Source organism: Epinephelus moara, chromosome 23 (assembly GCF_006386435.1).
Source record: "Epinephelus moara isolate mb chromosome 23, YSFRI_EMoa_1.0, whole genome shotgun sequence".
NCBI classification, from domain to species: Eukaryota; Metazoa; Chordata; class Actinopteri; order Perciformes; family Serranidae; genus Epinephelus; species Epinephelus moara.
In genome coordinates this window covers 23,303,161-23,321,964 of record NC_065528.1, presented here as the reverse complement: position 1 = coordinate 23,321,964, position 18,804 = coordinate 23,303,161, and the positions used below count along the sequence as shown (strand labels likewise).

Genomic DNA, 18,804 nt, shown 5'->3' with positions numbered 1-18,804 from the left:
TAATTAAGGTTTTTAGTCTTGGCTCATGCAAATGCTAAAGTTCAATAACATAAACATGGTTAACTACCAATAGCTGCACTTTCTTTACACCAAACAGGAAGCAGCAAACCAGGTAGACAGTAAACATGGAAGGGACTCCAAGGAGGTGCAAGAATGTGAACAAGTCTTGTTTCTCTTTGATTCTGAAAAACAAGGAGAAACTAGTGGAGTTGTGGAGTGAGCAAGAGTCGGTGTTAATTCAGTCTGGACCACTTTAGTCAAAGAAAACTTTATTTCCATTTGCAGTATTATATTTGGCAGTAGTATATTTTCCTGAGGCCTACGCAGAAAGCCTCTTCCACGTGCCTATGTGGAAAGCCTAAAGCAGAGAGCTGCCCTTCCATGTGCAAACAAACAAAGCCTGAGGCAGAGAGCAAACCTCCCTGCCCTTCCACATGCAAACAAACAAAGCCTATGGCAGAGAGAGCAAACCTCNACAAAGCCTATGGCAGAGAGCTGCCCTTCCACATGCAAACAAACAAAGCCTATGGCAGAGAGAGCAAACCTCCCTGTCCTTCCATGCGCCTACATGGAAAGCCTAAGGCAGGGGGGGCAGCAGGAAAGATCCCCCGGATATGAAATTTATAAGTCAGAAACAACATGAAAAGGAGGAGCTGGGGTGGAGGCAGATTGCAAAGCAGCTTGCAGAGGAAGCAGCATCAGTAGGCAGGCCAGAGCAGTTTAAATAGGGCACCCTGAATGAGATTCACCAATTGGTTGCATCGAAAGGAATCATGTGATCTATCAGCTGCCTCCCTTCCATCAATCAGCTGTCAGTTGATTGGGCCGAGATCAGCTGATGTAGCTGGGATGTGAGCTGAGCTTGACATCGTGTCCCGCCTGAACTGATGCTAAGCTCAATATATGGTTTTAATCTGACACTCATCAGTAAAAACATGCCCATGACATGCTGTGCATACGGCACCAGTGCTGGAGGGGGCACCAAAACAGCCCACTATGATCATCATCAATCAGAGTTATATGTATTGCAATGACCCTTCCTATTAAGGTCCTCTCAGACACAACACGGTTTGAGCTGTGCTTGCCACTGGTTCAGCAAACAGTGCAGCTGCAGCGTCACACTTCAAGGTGTTTTTACAGTTACTGAGACTTAAGCTCATTAAGAGATACCTGCATCCAACAATGGGACTGGAACATCTAAGTGGTTTTGCTGTCATCAGCATCAATGCAGAACTCGGTCAGAAGCTGTCATATAATGACCTAATTAACGACCTTGCAGACGTGTGTGCCAGAGCCTCCTGCCACTGCTGAAAAAATCCTGCTCTATAGTTCTTCTATACAGTCTGTGAATGGAAAATATGCTGTCTGCAAAGTTCTGTGAGTTTTATTCTGTTATGTGTGACTAATATTAGTCACACATAGGTAGCATTTCTTTATACGTATTTTAAATACAATGGTAAGAGGAGAGACTTGTTCAGAGAGAGAAGAATATTTATTTACATGGGCACATAAGTATGAGAAATGTGGAAAGTCTTTGGCTGTGAAGAGGAATGAGCTTTTGATGAGCTCGTCCTGGGCTTGGATAAGGTGACTGGAGGTGAATGGGGTGGAAGAGGGCATGACGCTAAAATGGTGCAGCTAACCAACGGAGGCTCATAGTTAGTTGAGGCAAGAAATCCAAAGTGTTTAGTTTGTACGCAAATTTGAACGCCAGAACTGACAAGGATACTGTCGACTTATGACACCTTTTTATCTTGTGTATCTAGAGTTATGTGTTTTTGCGGACATGTGAGGAATTATCAATATGTCATATTTCTTAAAGGGAGTGTGGTGTAATATCTTCCAACGGGAGCAGGATGGGAAAGATTCTAAAAACAAATATAGTTGTAGTTCTGCAAATAGTGACTTTGCAAACAGTGGCGCCAGCAGGATCATATTTCATAGTATGCACGCGAGCCGCCCACCCACTTGTACCTTTAACACGTAGGTTCCCACACATAGACATACACAGTCTACTCAGTGAGCAAGCAAGAGATTAACATTAACGTTACCGACACCACCATAAAACTAAAGACAAGCCAACAGACCTGACACCAACAGCCAGCAAAGTAATAGAATACAATATAACACACTGAATATAACCCAGAGAAACATACAGGCATTTAACAGACAAGAGATTCACACTGCTTTTGTTTGCTAACACACAAGATAAGTAATACAATATGGCTAGCATCACAATTGAGCGGCAGTAATCTTTATCACACACAGACTGTTCTGCCATTCAGGCATTTCCTTCTTTTTGGCGCCCTCTTTGGCAGTTTATTGAATTGCACAGACTTCCCAACAGGAAGTCCCATCAACAGGAAGTCCTACCCACAGGAAGTTATAAAGCCTAGGTAGGCCTCAGGCCTCAGTATCATACCATTCCAGCCATCAGAGGGTTGTCTGCTGCAATCTTTTGTTTCGCCTCAGAAAGCATTGACTGTAAGCTCTAATCCCTTTGTTACCATCTCAGCAACCAGTATTTGTGAGACCTTTCTGAGTTCATGGTTGGAGGAAGTGGATTTCAGATTTGTTCGTTACCATGTGTTTAATTCAGCCATGTTGATTTGTCACTGTTAAGCATTTAGCTCTCATGCTGTGAACCACTTAATATATTGTGTGGAAATAATCCTCTTGTGGTGTCTCTTAGTTTCCTTTTTGGTTTATTCTCTAAATTGTCTAAACTATGATTTCACCATGCGAACAGCGATAATGCTAAAGATGCTAATGCTAACAGTGCTAATGGTAAAAAATGCTAATGCTAATTATTATTATTATTTTTTTAATTTTATATACTTTATTAATCCCCGAGGGGAAATTAAATTTTTTCACTCTGTTGTCAATTTACACACAGGTCCGAACACACACATGCACAAACAGGACCTATACATGCACTAAGTGGCCCATGACAGGCGCTCCAAGTGGTTGGGGGGTTTGGTGCCTTGCTCAAGGGCACCTCGACAGTGCCCAAGAGGTGAACTGGCACCTCTCCAGCCACCAGTCCACGCTTCATATTTTTTTTGGTCCGGACGGGGACTTGAACAGGCGACCCTCCGGTTCCCAAACCAAGTTCCTATGGACTGAGCTACTGCCGCTAAAGATGCTAATGTCAACACTGTTCATGTTAGCCAAGCTAATGCTCGCAATTTTCATGCTAATTCTGCTAATGCTAATTATGCTAAGCTAACCATGCCTGTGCAGATGCCTTCCCTTCGTATAGACCTTTCAGTAATTACAATATATTTTTTGTTATTTCAGTTTCACTCCATGTTCACAAAGTAATAATTAAAGGAGCTTGAATGCTACATCCTGACTCTGATGTCTCTGTGAATTGGAGTTTGGCTTGCTGTCAAATTGTGGTTGCTACACCTCAAGGGGGACAGTATACAGACCTCTGGCCTGTAACATGTGAATCTTTGCAAAATCTTATAGTATGTGTGTGTTAGAGGGTGTCAGATTTTAGTCTTTCTAAAGCATTTTAACGTCTTCCAGTGTATGGTAGGTATTAGATACATGTAGCTCTGATATTTAATTATCCATTCTTTCTACTGCATTTGTTTTTAAGCTGACCCGGTGTGGAGATTTCTCCAGCTGCCTTGCACATGGCTTTTCAAATCTCTAAATCAGCTAATGCAAAAACTGTCATCCTTGGACAAAGTGTGAGCTGGGGCCAAAGCCATTATCATGACGTTGACACTAATGTAGCCTCAGAGCCAAAATGTCTTGGTTTTTACGAGAACATTAAACATGTATTAACATGCTTTATTTTTTCCTCTCTCTCTTCTCTCAGAGGCTGGCAACAGAGGCAGAAAAGTTTCAGATGGACCACGAGTGGAGGGACGACAGCGAGGTGAGCGAGCGGCTGGAGCCCGATCTGATATGTTCATTACCACTGGCTGAATTACAATCCAGATCAAGTGGTGCCGTGAACTCCATAAGAGGAGCACGGGGTGGTGGGGGGGACATGTTATTCATGATCCAATATGATTGTAATAATTGGATGGCAAATCTCATTACAGTGACAGTAGTGCTGTAATGACTTTATACAAGATTGAATTCCATTATTTTACATAATGGGCAGTAACAAAACCAGGCATGCTTATTATGAACACACACACACATACACACACACTGCTCACTCTGATGTAGTCTATTAATCATAGTATTAAGAAAACATTAAGGGAACGTACAGAAAATAATATGAACACACTATTATTTTACTCATTCAATTACTTTACCAGATTGCAGGTCCAGTGAACGCCCCATAGTCTCCACGTGAATTACAATGCAGCTCTCTCTCTCTCTCTCTCTACTGTTCGCTGCCAGTGATGCTGTGTTTTAGCCATTTCATAATAAATGCAAATTGCAAATTTCCTGCCCCTGCTTTGCAATAAGAAAAGCCTCACGCTCTTGGCAGCCGTTTAACAAATGACAAATGATATCGAGTGTACATGCTGTGGCGGAGAAAACTTCAAAGAAATTCAACTTTGCCATTCAGCTTATTAACTTAAAAAAACTCCTCAGTGTGGCTTGCCAATACTTAATGATTCTTTTCCATTAAAAGTTCCCATTATTCACCTTCTTGCATGCTGTGTTGCAATGAGGAAACAGGAAAGGAAAGTTCCTCTTTTAGGATAGATTTATTTTTACGTCATATAACTCACTGACTTTGATGTTCCTTTGGCCTCAGATGCACTTAATTTTCTGGTTAATGTTATGGGGATTTCTGCCATACTGGAATCAATTACATATCTCCCCAACAATGTAGATAGGCACAGGTGGGGACATGTGCAGGTAGATAGACTGAATACTAAGGGCCTGTCCCAATACCCACACTTCCCCTCAAAATACCCGCTTGCACTTGGTTGTGCACGTTCACGTTTAGGCTAGTGGTGTCCCAAAACAGAATTGAGGTGAGGAGATTCCAAGGGAGCCTCGACCCACACTTTCAGTGAAGTCGTAGATGAAATTTCCCAGAACACCTTGCGAAGTCAGCAACTTTGGCAAGTTTTGGAAAAGAATCGGAATGTAGGCTATACAAACAATAGATGGTTGGACTAGCGTAAACTCATCGGCAACTCGGTTGAACACAGCGTTAAAATACTTAAGCAAATCGACTTACCCAAACAAAATCGATCAGAACTAGAAGACGTCGTAGGCGCCTCCTGTTTTCAGCATTTCTTCTACGTTGATTCATCAGACGGAGAAGAATACACATAGCACACGCCACAACACAAGCGCTGGAGCCTGCATTTTCATTGCGTCGCTACTACGCGTGACGTATGCCTGCACGCCGGCCACGCCGACTTGCATGACGTGGTGTCCCATTTCTTAGGGAAAGATCTCTACCCTAATATTTCTCACTTCCCTCATCAAGGGTTATCTCGCAAACGAGGGCACTCAACACCAAGTGGAAGATTTAAGGGGTAGAAATGGGACAGGCCCTAAGTCATGTTTCTTACCAGCTTTACTGGTTTACACCATCACTGTTCATTCATTCATTCATTTTCCGTAACTGCTTATCCTCTTATGCGGTATATATACTTCTGTGTCAAATCGACGCCGTACCTAGGCTCTATGTCGACATGGAGCCTGGCATTGCAGACCTCCTGTCTATTTCTGTAAGCTGAAACCATTTCCCTTCGTGGAAACGAAGCTTTTTTTTTTACTTTAATTTCACAGATAAGAAACAATAAATTGTGAAGACAATAAAGCCTCCACAAAATACCTCTTTAAGTCTTGTGTGTGATTTATCCTCAGCTCAATCTCAGCTTGTCGCTAGGCTTGTGCTAATAACGTTAGCATGTGATATTTGTTTGGAAAACGTGTTTAGTTTAAGACAGTTGTTTTGTCAGTTAACCTTGTGAGCTGTAATGGAGCTGTAATGGAGCAAAGTTACCTTCGTTAAATGTTGCTGTTGTCCCTGGTTTCATATGAGTAGAGGAAAAGTCCGCTAGCCACTAGGCTAATTTATACAATGTAAAATGCCATAGGCTTGTGCTAAAAACATTAGCATGTTGTATTTGTGTGGAAAATGTGTCCAGCTAAAGACAAGTGTTTGTCTGTGAATGCTGCAAGTTATAGTGAAGCTGATTTGTGTACTTGTGTTTGAAATTGACGCTATTAAGCCATGTTTAATGTGTGTTTAATGTGTGTTTTGAACCAACTAAACTTTACAGCACTTCATTAATGTGTGTTTTGAACCAACTAAACTTTACAGCACTTCACAGACATCTCATCGCCGACTAGTGTTTCAGAAGTGTAACTGCAGAGTGACGCGTAGGCCACATGAATGTGCACTGCCTTTCCTCACACACAATGTCTTACTCTCTTTTGGACTCCATGTACCAACATTTCTAATGTTTCATTTTGAATGGTGTTTGACATCCATTCTTTTTACTGAAGCCACTCAAGTCCCCTGGGTAAATCATATGTCCACTATCCATCTTTCACTCCATCACTAGGGACTTAAAACTCCATCCTGATGGCTGTGTCCCCGTAGTGGAAGTCCCTCGTGTCCAAAACGGTCTTTCTCAGCCTGTTCAGCCTGTCTGAGCTATTAATCAGTTCCCACTTCAGCCAATCTCTCCCCAAGTTTAGCTGACCCTGACCCCTGCACTTTGACCTCACCTGATATGATGACCTTGTCACATGAGATTCGGGAAATTCATTATGTTCGCACATTTAAACATCTTTTTTTCATAAATATTCTGACAACACCTTATATGCAGCACCCTCAGCTCTGACCTTCCTGTGTCCATGATTATGTCATCTGTATGAACATGTTAATGTAATAACTGAGTATGTACTGAGGCCTTTAGTGGCTTCAGAGAATTGTGTTATTTTGATAGCGATAAGAGCTCTGCAGGGTCTGTCGCAAACATCTCATCACTGCACAGCTCAAGCACCGTTATGTCAGAAAGAGAATGTAATGGGCTTGTTTGTGTAACTTCTGACAGTGCTGTGTTTGCTTAGGCTAGCCTCTTATTCTGAGATACATGACCTGCATGAGCAGCTTGTGTGCATCATGGAACTTCTTGCTTCTTATTTCGGCGCCCATGTTAACAGGTTAGAGCAGCCACACTGCCTGCATGAGCAGTGCTGCTCAGGCATAGCCTGGCTGTGGCTCAGCTGTGGCTCAGAGTCGGAATCTTGCCTATTTTTTCCACATGACACGTGGGCTTTGGAGCAAAAATAGACAGTGATAAATGATCAGCAGACAGTCATACTGACATCATACTGTACCAGCATCATCATACCTTTCACTGAAGTTTTAATTTGTCTATCAGTAGAACATCATAGACATGAAACAGAGTATAAATGTTTATTTTTTTACTCAACACTTCTTGTCTCCGTATGAGGCAAACTCCATCTAGACTGTCTGTGTGAACACCACATGTGTGCAAGGCGACGCAGTACAGTGAAGTAACCATCAAACGCTGCTCACAAAGACAGTGTGGCCCAGGCATACACTACGTGTAGCACCACATGAACCTGCATGTACCTTCTTTGAACAGAGAACAAATGTGTCATTTTGTGTCACTTTAGTGTCGACTAAAAGGCAAATAAACACTGTGCACGTTTGTATGTTTTTACAAAGAAGAGGCTTCCTGAGTTTATGCTGGCCAAAATATTTCAGTAAATTCTTTAAACATAGGATGTGGGATTTTATATTTTCTGTAATCTGAAGCCACGTATTCAATATGCAACACAGGCCTCTACAAAACCATTATAAACAATACTGAAGCCACCTTGGCTCTGACACATTTTAGTCCAGTTGCCAAAAGAAAATGCTGGCATTATAAGTTTCTGCAAACCATGAATACATTACATTTTCCCATTTCATTTAAAAAGTATCTATGTTTCTGAGCTGCAGACTATTGCAAACTGCTGGTGGAGACCAACAAACAAAACCAGGAGTGTTTTTGTGAGTCTTTGCTGCATTTCCCTCGGGTTTTTAGGCTTGGATCATTGCTGTTTTGTAGCGACCCATCAGTGTTTTTCAAACAGCTTTTTAAGGCTCTGACTGTGGCTGTCTTGTCCAACCCGGTCTCACTCCGAAATCATTGAAATTCAGCGCATGGGCAATGACTTGCAGTGTGAGACACTGATGAAAAAGTCATCCTCTAACGTCGGCATGATACATGGCCAGTCGTTATAGTTTAATAGCGCAGCGGGGGAAACGCAGCGGGACACGAATGAAAGTTAAGGTGACGAAAGTCAGAAAAGGGCGGGTTGGACAGGTGGTAGATGGGTACAACAAACACCAACTTTCACCTGGGAGAGCGGAGTTCATGTGCCATAAGATTGTAAAGCCAAACCCTGTTATTTTTTCCTAAACCTAATCACGTGTTTTTGTTGCCTAAATCTAACCACGTTTTTGTTGCCCAAATCTAACCACATGTATTTGTTGCCTAAACCCAACCATGTGTTTTTGTTGCCTAAACGTAACAAAGTGTTTTTGTTGCCTAAATCTAACCACGTGTTTTTGTTGCCCAAATCTAACCATGTGTGTTTGTTGCCTAAATCTATCCACATGTTTTTGTTGCCTAAACGTAACCAAGTGTTTTTGTTGCCTAAATCTAACCACGTGTTTTTGTTGCCTAAATCTAACCACGTATTTTTGTTGCCTAAACGTAACCAAGTGTTTTTGTTGCCTAAATCTAACCACGTGTTTTTGTTGCCTAAATGTAACCACGTGTTTTTGTTGCCTTAACGTAACCAAGTGTTTTTGTTGCCTAAACCCAAACACATGTTTTTGTTGCCTTAACGTAACCACGTGTTTTTGTTGCCTAAATCTAACCACATGTTTTTGTTGCCTAAATTTAACCACGTGCGTTAGTTGTTAAAGGCAAAAAAGATTTGTACTGTTTTACGGACACGCTGTGTTTATTTTGAAAGAGACTGCATGTAAATGTGAAAACGGAGGTGTATGTTGAAAGAAGACAATGCATGTAACAGGCAGAACTTGACATGTTGTCCCAGAACGTCAACAACCAACACACCCAGGGTACCTTGCATGTCGTATCTGGACGTGAAAAGTCCATGACCAAATGTCGATATGGGACGAGATCAAATCCCTAGCCATACCCAGGTGGTTTTTGTGCCTAAACCTTACCACACATTAACCACAGCGCTGTTAAAATGTAGAGTTTCAGTGTATCTGCGACATACTATAACATGGTTCAATCCCAACATTTTTTATGGTCGCTGATTTGCAAATTTTGAACAGATGTAAATCAAGTTTCATTTAAATTTCCTTACCACTTAAAATGCATCAAGCTAATACATTACTTGAAATACCAAGACCACAGTTTGATGTACAAAGTCGGCCTACTCAAACATGTACTGCACATATATTGGATAGGCTTATATCACACTGGATCATGTGAGCATGTATGTGTGTTTATGCGCATGCGTCTGTTCTCTGTCACCTTTGATAACTGGGTCAATACCACTGGGCACGTCTCCCTGCTGACTTTAAACACTTAAAAAGCTGTGACTGCTGTGCGTCTGCTCAGTGTAACATAATGACTTTGGCCCTATTTACACGTGTTATTAAAACACAAGCTGTATCCAGCTTCTCTAAACAGATCAATTTGATTACACTTAATTCTTTATTAGTTATCTGCATTCTGGTTTGAGCTTATTTTTATGTATGAGTGGATTTGGAGGTGCAGATCATTAAATCTGATACTTTAAAACCTGCATTAACTTTTCATTTGAGAATGAAAAGGTCATTTTTTACGACTCCAGTGACGGAGCAGTGTTTGCTGCTGCTGTGAATGCGAGGGAAAAGCACCGTAACTGGTGGGAGCGGATCATGTTGTGAGTTTTTTGCGAGTGGATGGCATATTGAATGAGTCATTAGGTTTTTACAAATGTGGACCTGAGCTGCAGTTACACCTGGCAGAGATTGGATCGCAATATGTTAACAAGCATCCTCCAGACAAGATGCAGATCCCACACACACACACACACACACACACACACACACACACACAAACGCATTGATTTGGCAGTATACATCACACCCACCACAACCTGCCATGTACAGCATAAATCAGTATTTGTCCACCCTCCTCTTCCTCCTGCCTCCATCTCACACATTAAGTGTTCCTGCCCCCAGTGGCCTCCCCTCAGGGGTGTGGTGGTGTGACTTTAGTGTTATCGTCACCTCTAAAGGTGAACATATCTGCAATAACACGACCTGACACAGAACATCATGGGACTGTCTCCTGTTGTCCGCTCTTTTGTGTGTATATTTTTGCTTGCATGTGCGTATCAACATGTGTGCACTGCACCTCCTCCTTGCCCGTAGAGAACTGACACATCTCGCTAACCGTCAAAACAGCAAAACTGAGAGCAGATGCTAGCGGCACAGTTGACACAGCTTAATTGTGTGCTAATTGCAACCTGTTTGAGTTAAGGTAACAGTGGCAGTGGCAGGAGGAGTCACAGATCCCCTTTGCAGCTCCAGAAGTGGGAGGCAGGTGGCGGGAGTCAGTGAAGCAGCTCAGTGGCTCCAGGGCATCCTTATGTCAGCAGCTAGGCTAACTCGTTAGCACCCTGCTAGCCTGTGTGCGTACAGCCCAGCGGTGTGAGAGCAAAACAACACCACTTACTTCACTGATCCTTAGTGTCAAACACACTCTGCTGCCCTGCAAGAAAAAAATATATATATATCCACAGCTGCAGATGTAACTTTAGAAACAAAACAAGTGTAGTTTTATTTACTTTGTCTTTTTGGATTGGACTAAAGCTATGTTAAGGCACACAGAGTGGTGGATTTGAACTTAATTTTCTTACTTTGCCACCCTCTACTACTTCCTGTGCTGGAACACCTGTATTCACTGCTCTGATTGGTCACCTCCTAGGGTGCTTTCACACCTGCCCTGTTTGGTTCGGTTTAATCGAACTCAAGTTTGTTTGCGCCCTAAGTGTGGCTGGTTTGGGCAGGTGTGAACACAGCAATCACACTCAGGTGTGCACCAAAACAACCAGACCAGGACCTTCTTGAAGAGGTGGTCTCAGTCTGGTTACAAACGAACTCTGGTGCAGTTCGTTTGTGGTGAGAATGTGTTCCGACCTGGATCTGAACCAACTGCAGTCACATGACACATTGTTTGGTTAAACATGAGCATGTTATTAATTGTTAATGATGACCACATAAAAAAAATCTGTCATGAGCTGATGCCTCGAAAGTCGACTAAACCAATGCAAACAGATTATTCAGAATGGTCTCAGGCCTGAGGTTTTGCACACAGGGAATACTTTTACATACGTTTACCTCCATTTTTGGAACTTTGGCCGCTTTAAAAAAATACAGACAGTACTTAATCGCCCTCATGCCGACAAGAAGTCCAGTGTAATTTTTTAATCCACAAAACTCGTTCGGGGTATCGGAGGATAACAGCTAGCCTCGAGAACTAGCACCACCACTAGCCATCAGCTAGTCTTGCGCAAGTTGCCACGTAAACACAGCACGCCTGCAGGCTAACTGACCACGGTGAGAAATTATGCTATAAAAGTGCAGTAAATTACGTCTTTTCAAGTCAGTTTTGCATGCCACGGCTTCAGGGCACTTGGATTACGACGGACGAGCCGTTCTGACGTTTTTGAAATGCATTAGCAGAGTTTTATTACATTTTCAAAATGTGGGTTCCGTGCACTTCAAGTGTATGGAAAAATCCGGCTAGCTGTTATCCTCCGATACCCCGAACGAGTTTTGTGGATTAAAAAACTACAATGGACTTCTTGTTGGCATGAGGGTGACTAAGTACTGTCTGTATTTTCATTCTAAAGTGGCCTTTTCCTTTAAATATGAACATCAGACATTGTAGCATTATATGTATGACAGAATATTAGGAAAAGCATGATGGGTAATCTTAAAGTTACTTTTCAAAGAAGTATATTTCCTCTGTTTGCTCATTCATTGCTCATCTTTTTCTCTTTCTCTTTGCAGCCCGACAAAATTGTTTACTACAATGCCAAAGATGACGTAAGTACAACTTAATCTTACTATTCTGTCTGTAATTAGAGATGCAAATTCTCAAATTAAACACCACAAGCGACCCATATCCAGCCCTCTAGAGATTATTACCATGGCAACTATTTTGATAGCAGATTTTACTGATAGCCTGTAAGAATCTGTTAAAAGAAGTGACAGTATGTGTGTGTAGGAATAATTGATGTTCTATTCGTGCTTTGCTGAGGTATGCATGTGTGTGTATGCATTTTTTTTAATGCATGAGGACCAGAACATATTTTGGGCCCCATACTCAGAAACACATGAGTATGCGTGAGACATCGGATGCCTCCCCTGGCCTCAGACGTCATCTGTCTGCTCTCATAAACAGGGATCAGCATCTAATTCCCTTCCACGGTCCCAGTGGGAAAAAGCCCCGCACCCACAGCACACTGATGTCACTCTGTATTTGACTGACAGCCCCTCTCCCCTCGTCCTCTTTTTCCCTGGACGCCGGGGTTCATGTTTCACTGCCTAAAACTTTTCAGTTTCTCGGTCTCTATCTGTCAGTAGTGACATATCAGTGAGCAGTCAACACTGACACTTTGTCATTCACAGTAACAAGGAACTGCGTATACAGTATGTTTAAAAATCAAGTGTGAACACATGCATACTCGGCTTAAAGGGTCAGTTTGGTGTTTTTCAACCTGGACCCTATTTTCTCATGTTTTTGTGTCTAAGTGACTAATGGGAACAACAGTATTTGAAAAAGTTTAAGTACCGAGAGAGTTACGTCCACTTAAAGTGTTTTTGCCGTCTGACAACAATATGAAAAGGATCCCTACAGAGATAGGGGTTGAGGGTTTTATTTTGATGCTACTGACTTTTAATGTGTCGGGTTTTACAGTGATTAAACTACTGTTTATTTAAATGAAGTGTGGTGGGTTAAAGAAAAAGGATCAGGGGCCGGTTGCACAAAACACCTTAAGTTTTCTCCTTAAGTATGTACACTTAAGGCCTAATTTTTCCCTTAGCTGAGGGACTTACACAGTTGCACAGAATCCCTGAAAATGTTTCCTTAGTTCCTTAGTGTTAACTCATTTCTTGCTTTAAAAGACATTTTACAGCTGTAAAAGTTTCCATGGAGACTGCTTGTTTGCTTGGATTCACACTTGTGATGCTTATTATCGTCTCTCAAAGTTGGCCTATAGTTAGATAGTGAAAAAAATGGCAGAAGAAAAGACAAGAAAAATATATTGGTCAGAAAAGGAAAAGTTTATACTTCTGGAGGAACACAATCACAGAAAGCACAAACTACAAAGTAAATGTGATCCGCAAATACCAGGAAACAGACAATGACTGTAGCAAGAAGCAACCAAAATTAATTCAGTCAAATCTAAACTGTAAACTCAAAATGTAACCATGAGGTTCTCCTTCTCGCAGAACCCTCTTCTTGGGGTGTGTTCGTTTTTTACATTCATCCCCCTAAACTCCTTTTTTACCCTGCTTTGGATGCTAAGGTCTTTTGTGCAAAGGTCTAGGGATTCATTAAAGACAAAGACAATAGGAAACCATAAAAACTTAGGTGAACATTTTCAGGAAATCTTAAGAAGACTTAAGTGTGTTTTGTGCAACCGACATTATTATTAGGAAAACTTTACTAAGATTTTAAGGAAAATCTTAACTTAAAGGGATAGTGCACCCAAAAAGGAAAATTCAGCCATTGCTCGTCTGTAGTGATCGAAGTGTCCTGAAGCTCTGACATAAAAAGAGCTCTGTTTTTCCAAACAACTTTTTATGTCAGAGCTTCAGGACACTTCGATCACTATGGACGAGCAGTATGGAGATATTTTGTGGTTTCAATTATGTGTTTTTGGACATTTGAATCTGGGGCGCCGTAAGCCTCCATTAGGTAGAGTTGTGTTGCTACCCCCTCTCCCCTTGGATCTCCGCAAGGGATGTGAGGACTCTAAAACTTCACCTGAGCTTCCCTCGGCATATGGGTGAGTAGATAATGGCTGAATTTTCATTTTTGGGTGCACTATCCCTTTAAGGTGTGTCATGCAACCCGCCCCTGACTCTGTAACAAAAACATTTGTGTCTGTGGGGATCCTTTCCATAAAGGGTTTGGCACTTAAAATAATAACCTGAGCCTGTCAGTGGCAAAAACAAGTACTTTCAGAGGATGTAAATTAACCCTGCAGCCTGTTTTGCTACTGCCAGCTCCAGTGCTCTCGCTCAATTCTGGACCAGTTAAAAAATAGCTGATCCCATTAGTCACATGGGCACCAAAATCATGGAAAAATAGGGTCCAGGAAACCATTACCCTTTGAGCCATAAAATGCTTTGCAGGATGGTTTTGAAATTCCAGGATCTGCTGTTTTTTCCCTTTCTTGCAGCTTAATATGACAGATGAAGGAAAGAGTCGGAAGAACAGATATCTTCCAGATGATTTCGAGATAGACCCCGACTTCAAGCGCCTCGTCTCGTACAACACCACCGCCGTCCACATCCCTACAGATATATACGAAGGCTGTAAGTTGAAACACTTTACACCTGTACTGTATAAAAATGTATAATCTCTCTTATATTATCCACACATGCTTCTTTTATAAATAGTAAAACATGGTGACCACCACCTCCCGCCCTGCTTCCTGTCTCTCTTTATCCCTGTCATCACTATGTCCAGTATCTACAGTATGTTCCCCTGATGCAGAGCTCAGCCTCCAAGCGCTGTCTGTAGTGTAGACGCTTCCACACCGACGCTAGGCCATTCTAGTCTATTTATAGCCCAGTTGCCAACAACCCAATGGCCAGCACACCCAAGCCCCCTCTTTACCCTGGTCACCAGCTGCTCCTTTCCCTCCCGCTCACTGCTCACCCTGCTGACCTCTGGGGACAGTTGAACAGAACGTCAGTGCCCCCACCAATGATAGGTCTTTTTATGGGTGCTTTGTACTTGCATGAGGCTGTTCTCGGTTATTTTGGTGCGTTTATCACACGGTTAGATTCATGATTTTCTTCTGTCACTGCTTCTTTCACTGTGTTAACGTAAATGTCTTGGTCAATGGACTCATATAAACAGCATACCTACCTAAGAATATTATACCTACTACACTTGAACATGTCAGCATGCTGACATCAGCAGTGATATCAAAACACCTCTGTGTCTTAGTATATTATGACCATCTTGGTGTCTTTCCTTGCAATACTTTCATCACTGCTGCTCCTTCCTTCCCTTTTTAATAAGAAGTGTTGACTACAGGTAATATGCACCATATGTGCACTTGACTTTCAGCTTAAAGTAGTAGTTGCAAAGGACCGTATAAAAATAATGAAGTAGCCACCGTGACGTCATCCTTTGGTTTGTTGACTTCCTTTTTGGAGCCTCCATTTTGGCATTTTGGTTGTCGCCATCTTTGATTGTTAGAGTAATAAGTGACCATATTTGGACAAGAGGATGGAGCTATCCCCTATGCTAGCTATTAGCTTTGTTAGCATGGTGCATTATAGTCTATGGTTAACTGTGATAATGCTAATGCTAATTTTTGCCAGCTAAAAACAGGCTTAAAAGCATTAAAATAAAATGTGCTTATTGAAAAAACTGAACATCTGACTCCTTAAAGGGTCTTTTAGTTCAACCAAACTCTTTTTAGCTACAGCTACTCCCATACTTTTGAATCTGGGGTTACACCATTTACAGTATCTTACTAAGGCTGCTTTCAGACCTCGAGTTGTCTTGCTTTGGTCTGAATCAGGGACTTATTTTGTTACAGAGTTGTATAATTGCCTAGAGTTGGCTCATGTTCTCACGGCAGCATTTACAAACAGACCAGATCAAATGCCTTGTGTGAGAAAGCTGCTCTTGATTGGTCAGAATCCAGGAAGTAAACCAGACGTTGAAGAAGAGTACACTTGCAAGATAAATGTGACACTTTCTAATGTCACAATGGAGGGACAACTACGCAGGTTGATTTTAGCGCTGCTCATCGTGGACTATATTGCTGTCATTGTTCATTTTAGTCAAACCATACAGTTTGAAAACGAGGCGCGGCTCCAACTAGAAAACAATGTTTTGATGCATTGGATGTGCTGAATGTGCATATTAAGGCAGTACAGGAGGAGGTGCACATTAATAATCCTCCAGGACTGTAACATGCTCATGTTTAACCCAAACAATGTGTCATGTGACTGCAGTTGGTTCAGATCCAGGTCAGAACACCTTCTCACCACAAACGAATCACACCAGGGTTCGTTTGTAACCGGACTGAGACCACCTCTTCAAGAAGGTCTCAGTCTGGTTTGTTTTGGTGCTCACCTGAGTGCGACTGCTGTGTTCACACCTGCCCAAACCAGCCACATTTAGGGCGCAAACAAACTTGAGTTCAATTAAACCGAACCAAACAGGGCAGGTGTGAAAGCACCCTTAGAGTTGTCGCCTTGGTGGCTGTAAACTCACTGTAGGGAGCCAGTCTCAAGTGGACATTCAAGGAACTGCAGTTTTTGGCACTTTGACGTTCATTTTTCAGCCCTGGAGGTTGCAGCTTGGTACATATTGACATCCATGATACACTATTGCTAACTGATCATCCCAATAAGTGAGGTTCTTGGGCACCTTTTCAGCACTTGTTGAGGTGGATCAGACTAGCCTTATCTACAAGGTTATAATGTTTCTCTGATTACTTATTTTTCTTTTCCCTCCCTTACTGCTGGCACTATGTGGTATGATTACACCTCTCTCACATCAGCCTGATCTCATCACATGGAGGGCTATAACTTCAGAGGGATAATTGTCCATCCCTCCCTGCTGGAGCCTCTCCCAGCTCTGGACATTAAGCAGGAAAACACAGCGGACAGGCCACCAGTCAAACTAGATTTGGTTTGCGGTAATGAAATCTGGTACAATAAAGAATGCTATTACGGAATGTGGCTAGCCTTAAATCCTTTTAGACAAATTTGAGTCATCTGGGGCCAAATAATTGCAGTTTTATCCGTTATGACCTTACAGTGTCAAATGTGAAACACACATTACTGTAAAATTAATGCTAGCGTCAGGTAATGGATTTTTTGCATCAGTATATTTTTGTCTGAGCGACACTGATACCAATCTAAATGTGACTGGTGTTTTTTAACACATTGATTTGTCCTTTTGCCAGTAATTTGAAAACAGCAATATGTTAAACAGGCACGAGCCTCCTTGGAAGGGATAAATGGACTAATGTATGGGCGGATGACTATTTACACAGAGCGAGCACTTGCCCACACAGACAGACACACACACAAACACACACACACACACGTCCTCTGGGTTAGCCTCTTATTCTCGGACACTAATGAGTATAATTCAAGGACAGACTCACACACACCTAAACGTAAAGATGCAGACATGTCTTGAGACGCACAGAAACCTCTTGTCTTTCCACTCTCAAACCAAACGTACACACACTCATGGAGGGTGGCAAAAAGAGGACACCGACAAGGATTCGAAAAATGGAGACAACATGAAAGGAAGCCTCTGATGCAACAAAAGTCTGAATATGAAATTACAAGTGACAGGTGATCTGAAAAGATAACCCTAATGAAATCTAGATCAATCCAAAGAAACATAGCCCAAGCGTGAGAAAAACCTCGCATAGCAACATCATCACTCTCACACCGCTCAAAATGACACTTCATAACCAAAGCGCCATAATTTGCCATGTTAAACACCACATTTAACAACACACACACTCAGCAGGCATCAAAACAGTTAAACAATTTCCTCATACCCAGGCACGAGCTAATGGCCTCCCTGGCATTGATTGAGCGCTCAATATCAATCTCAGTAATGATCGTCACACAGGGTTTGCTAAATGCAGCGGACTCAGTCACATGATTCTAATGTCCTTACACAGCGAGTCACTTCACATAAGTTGGACTATAAATGTGCAGAGTGACGGGCCTCTGAGGCCTCTGACTGTGCAGACATTTTTGTCATTGCCAAATGGCCAAATGCACTCAGTTATTTTTACAAGCAACAGTTATAATGATGAAAGGGGAGGGGAGTGGGATGGAGGAGGAGGCTGTTCCTGGTGTGATTTATCTGTCTGTCTTGCTCTCTTTCTGTAACTATATATGGCCTCTTTCTTTTTCATTCTTTCACTTTTATTTGCATCACTTCCCCTTATAGCCTTCTTCCAGCTTTCTTTTTTCTCTCTGTCTTTACCTTCAGTGGTATCTAGCCATGCATATTGTTTTGTTTGCTATTCTCTAGAATGATAATAAACTGTTAATTTTTTTTTTAAATGTGTAAGGGGCCGTACACATGCCGTGTTTTTTGCACCCTCAAATTTATTGTTTTTTAATGTAGATGCATTGCAGGTGCACTCAAACACCAGAGCGGCGCACACACGTTCCCGCTACTTGGCGCTACTTTTGTACCTTTTTTTTTGAGCCAGCTGTCAAGAGGGCAGCGGCAGGTTGTGTCTGAGGTTGCCAAAACACCTTAACAAGCATCATATCAGCAGAGGACATCCCCAGTCATTGCTAGGCTAATTTATACAGTGTAAAATGCTGTAGGCTTGTGCTAATAATGTTAGCATGTTATATTTGTTTGGAAAATATATTTAGTATAAGACACTTGTTTTGTCTGTGAATCTTTTGAGCTGTAATGGAGCTGAAATTTGTAACGTTACTTTTGTTAGGTGTTGTTGTTGTCCCTGGCTTCATATGAGTAAAGGAAAAGTCCGCTAGCCACCAGGCTGATTTATACAACGTAAAATGCCATAGGCTTGTGCTAATAATGTTAGCATGTT

The 18,804-nt window shown here is 42.0% G+C and overlaps 1 protein-coding gene across 1 annotated transcript in view; it reads left to right on the top strand.

Moving 5' to 3' along the window:
• The window catches only part of LOC126385156 (voltage-dependent calcium channel subunit alpha-2/delta-1-like), a 164,467-nt gene that overhangs the window by 63,514 nt on the left and 82,149 nt on the right, over positions 1–18,804 (top strand). Inside the window, exons 4-6 of the mRNA XM_050036726.1 lie at positions 3,833–3,892; positions 12,008–12,043; positions 14,410–14,545. Coding sequence (XP_049892683.1) covers positions 3,833–3,892; positions 12,008–12,043; positions 14,410–14,545 — 232 coding nt within the window. The remainder of the gene's footprint in view (positions 1–3,832; positions 3,893–12,007; positions 12,044–14,409; positions 14,546–18,804) is intronic.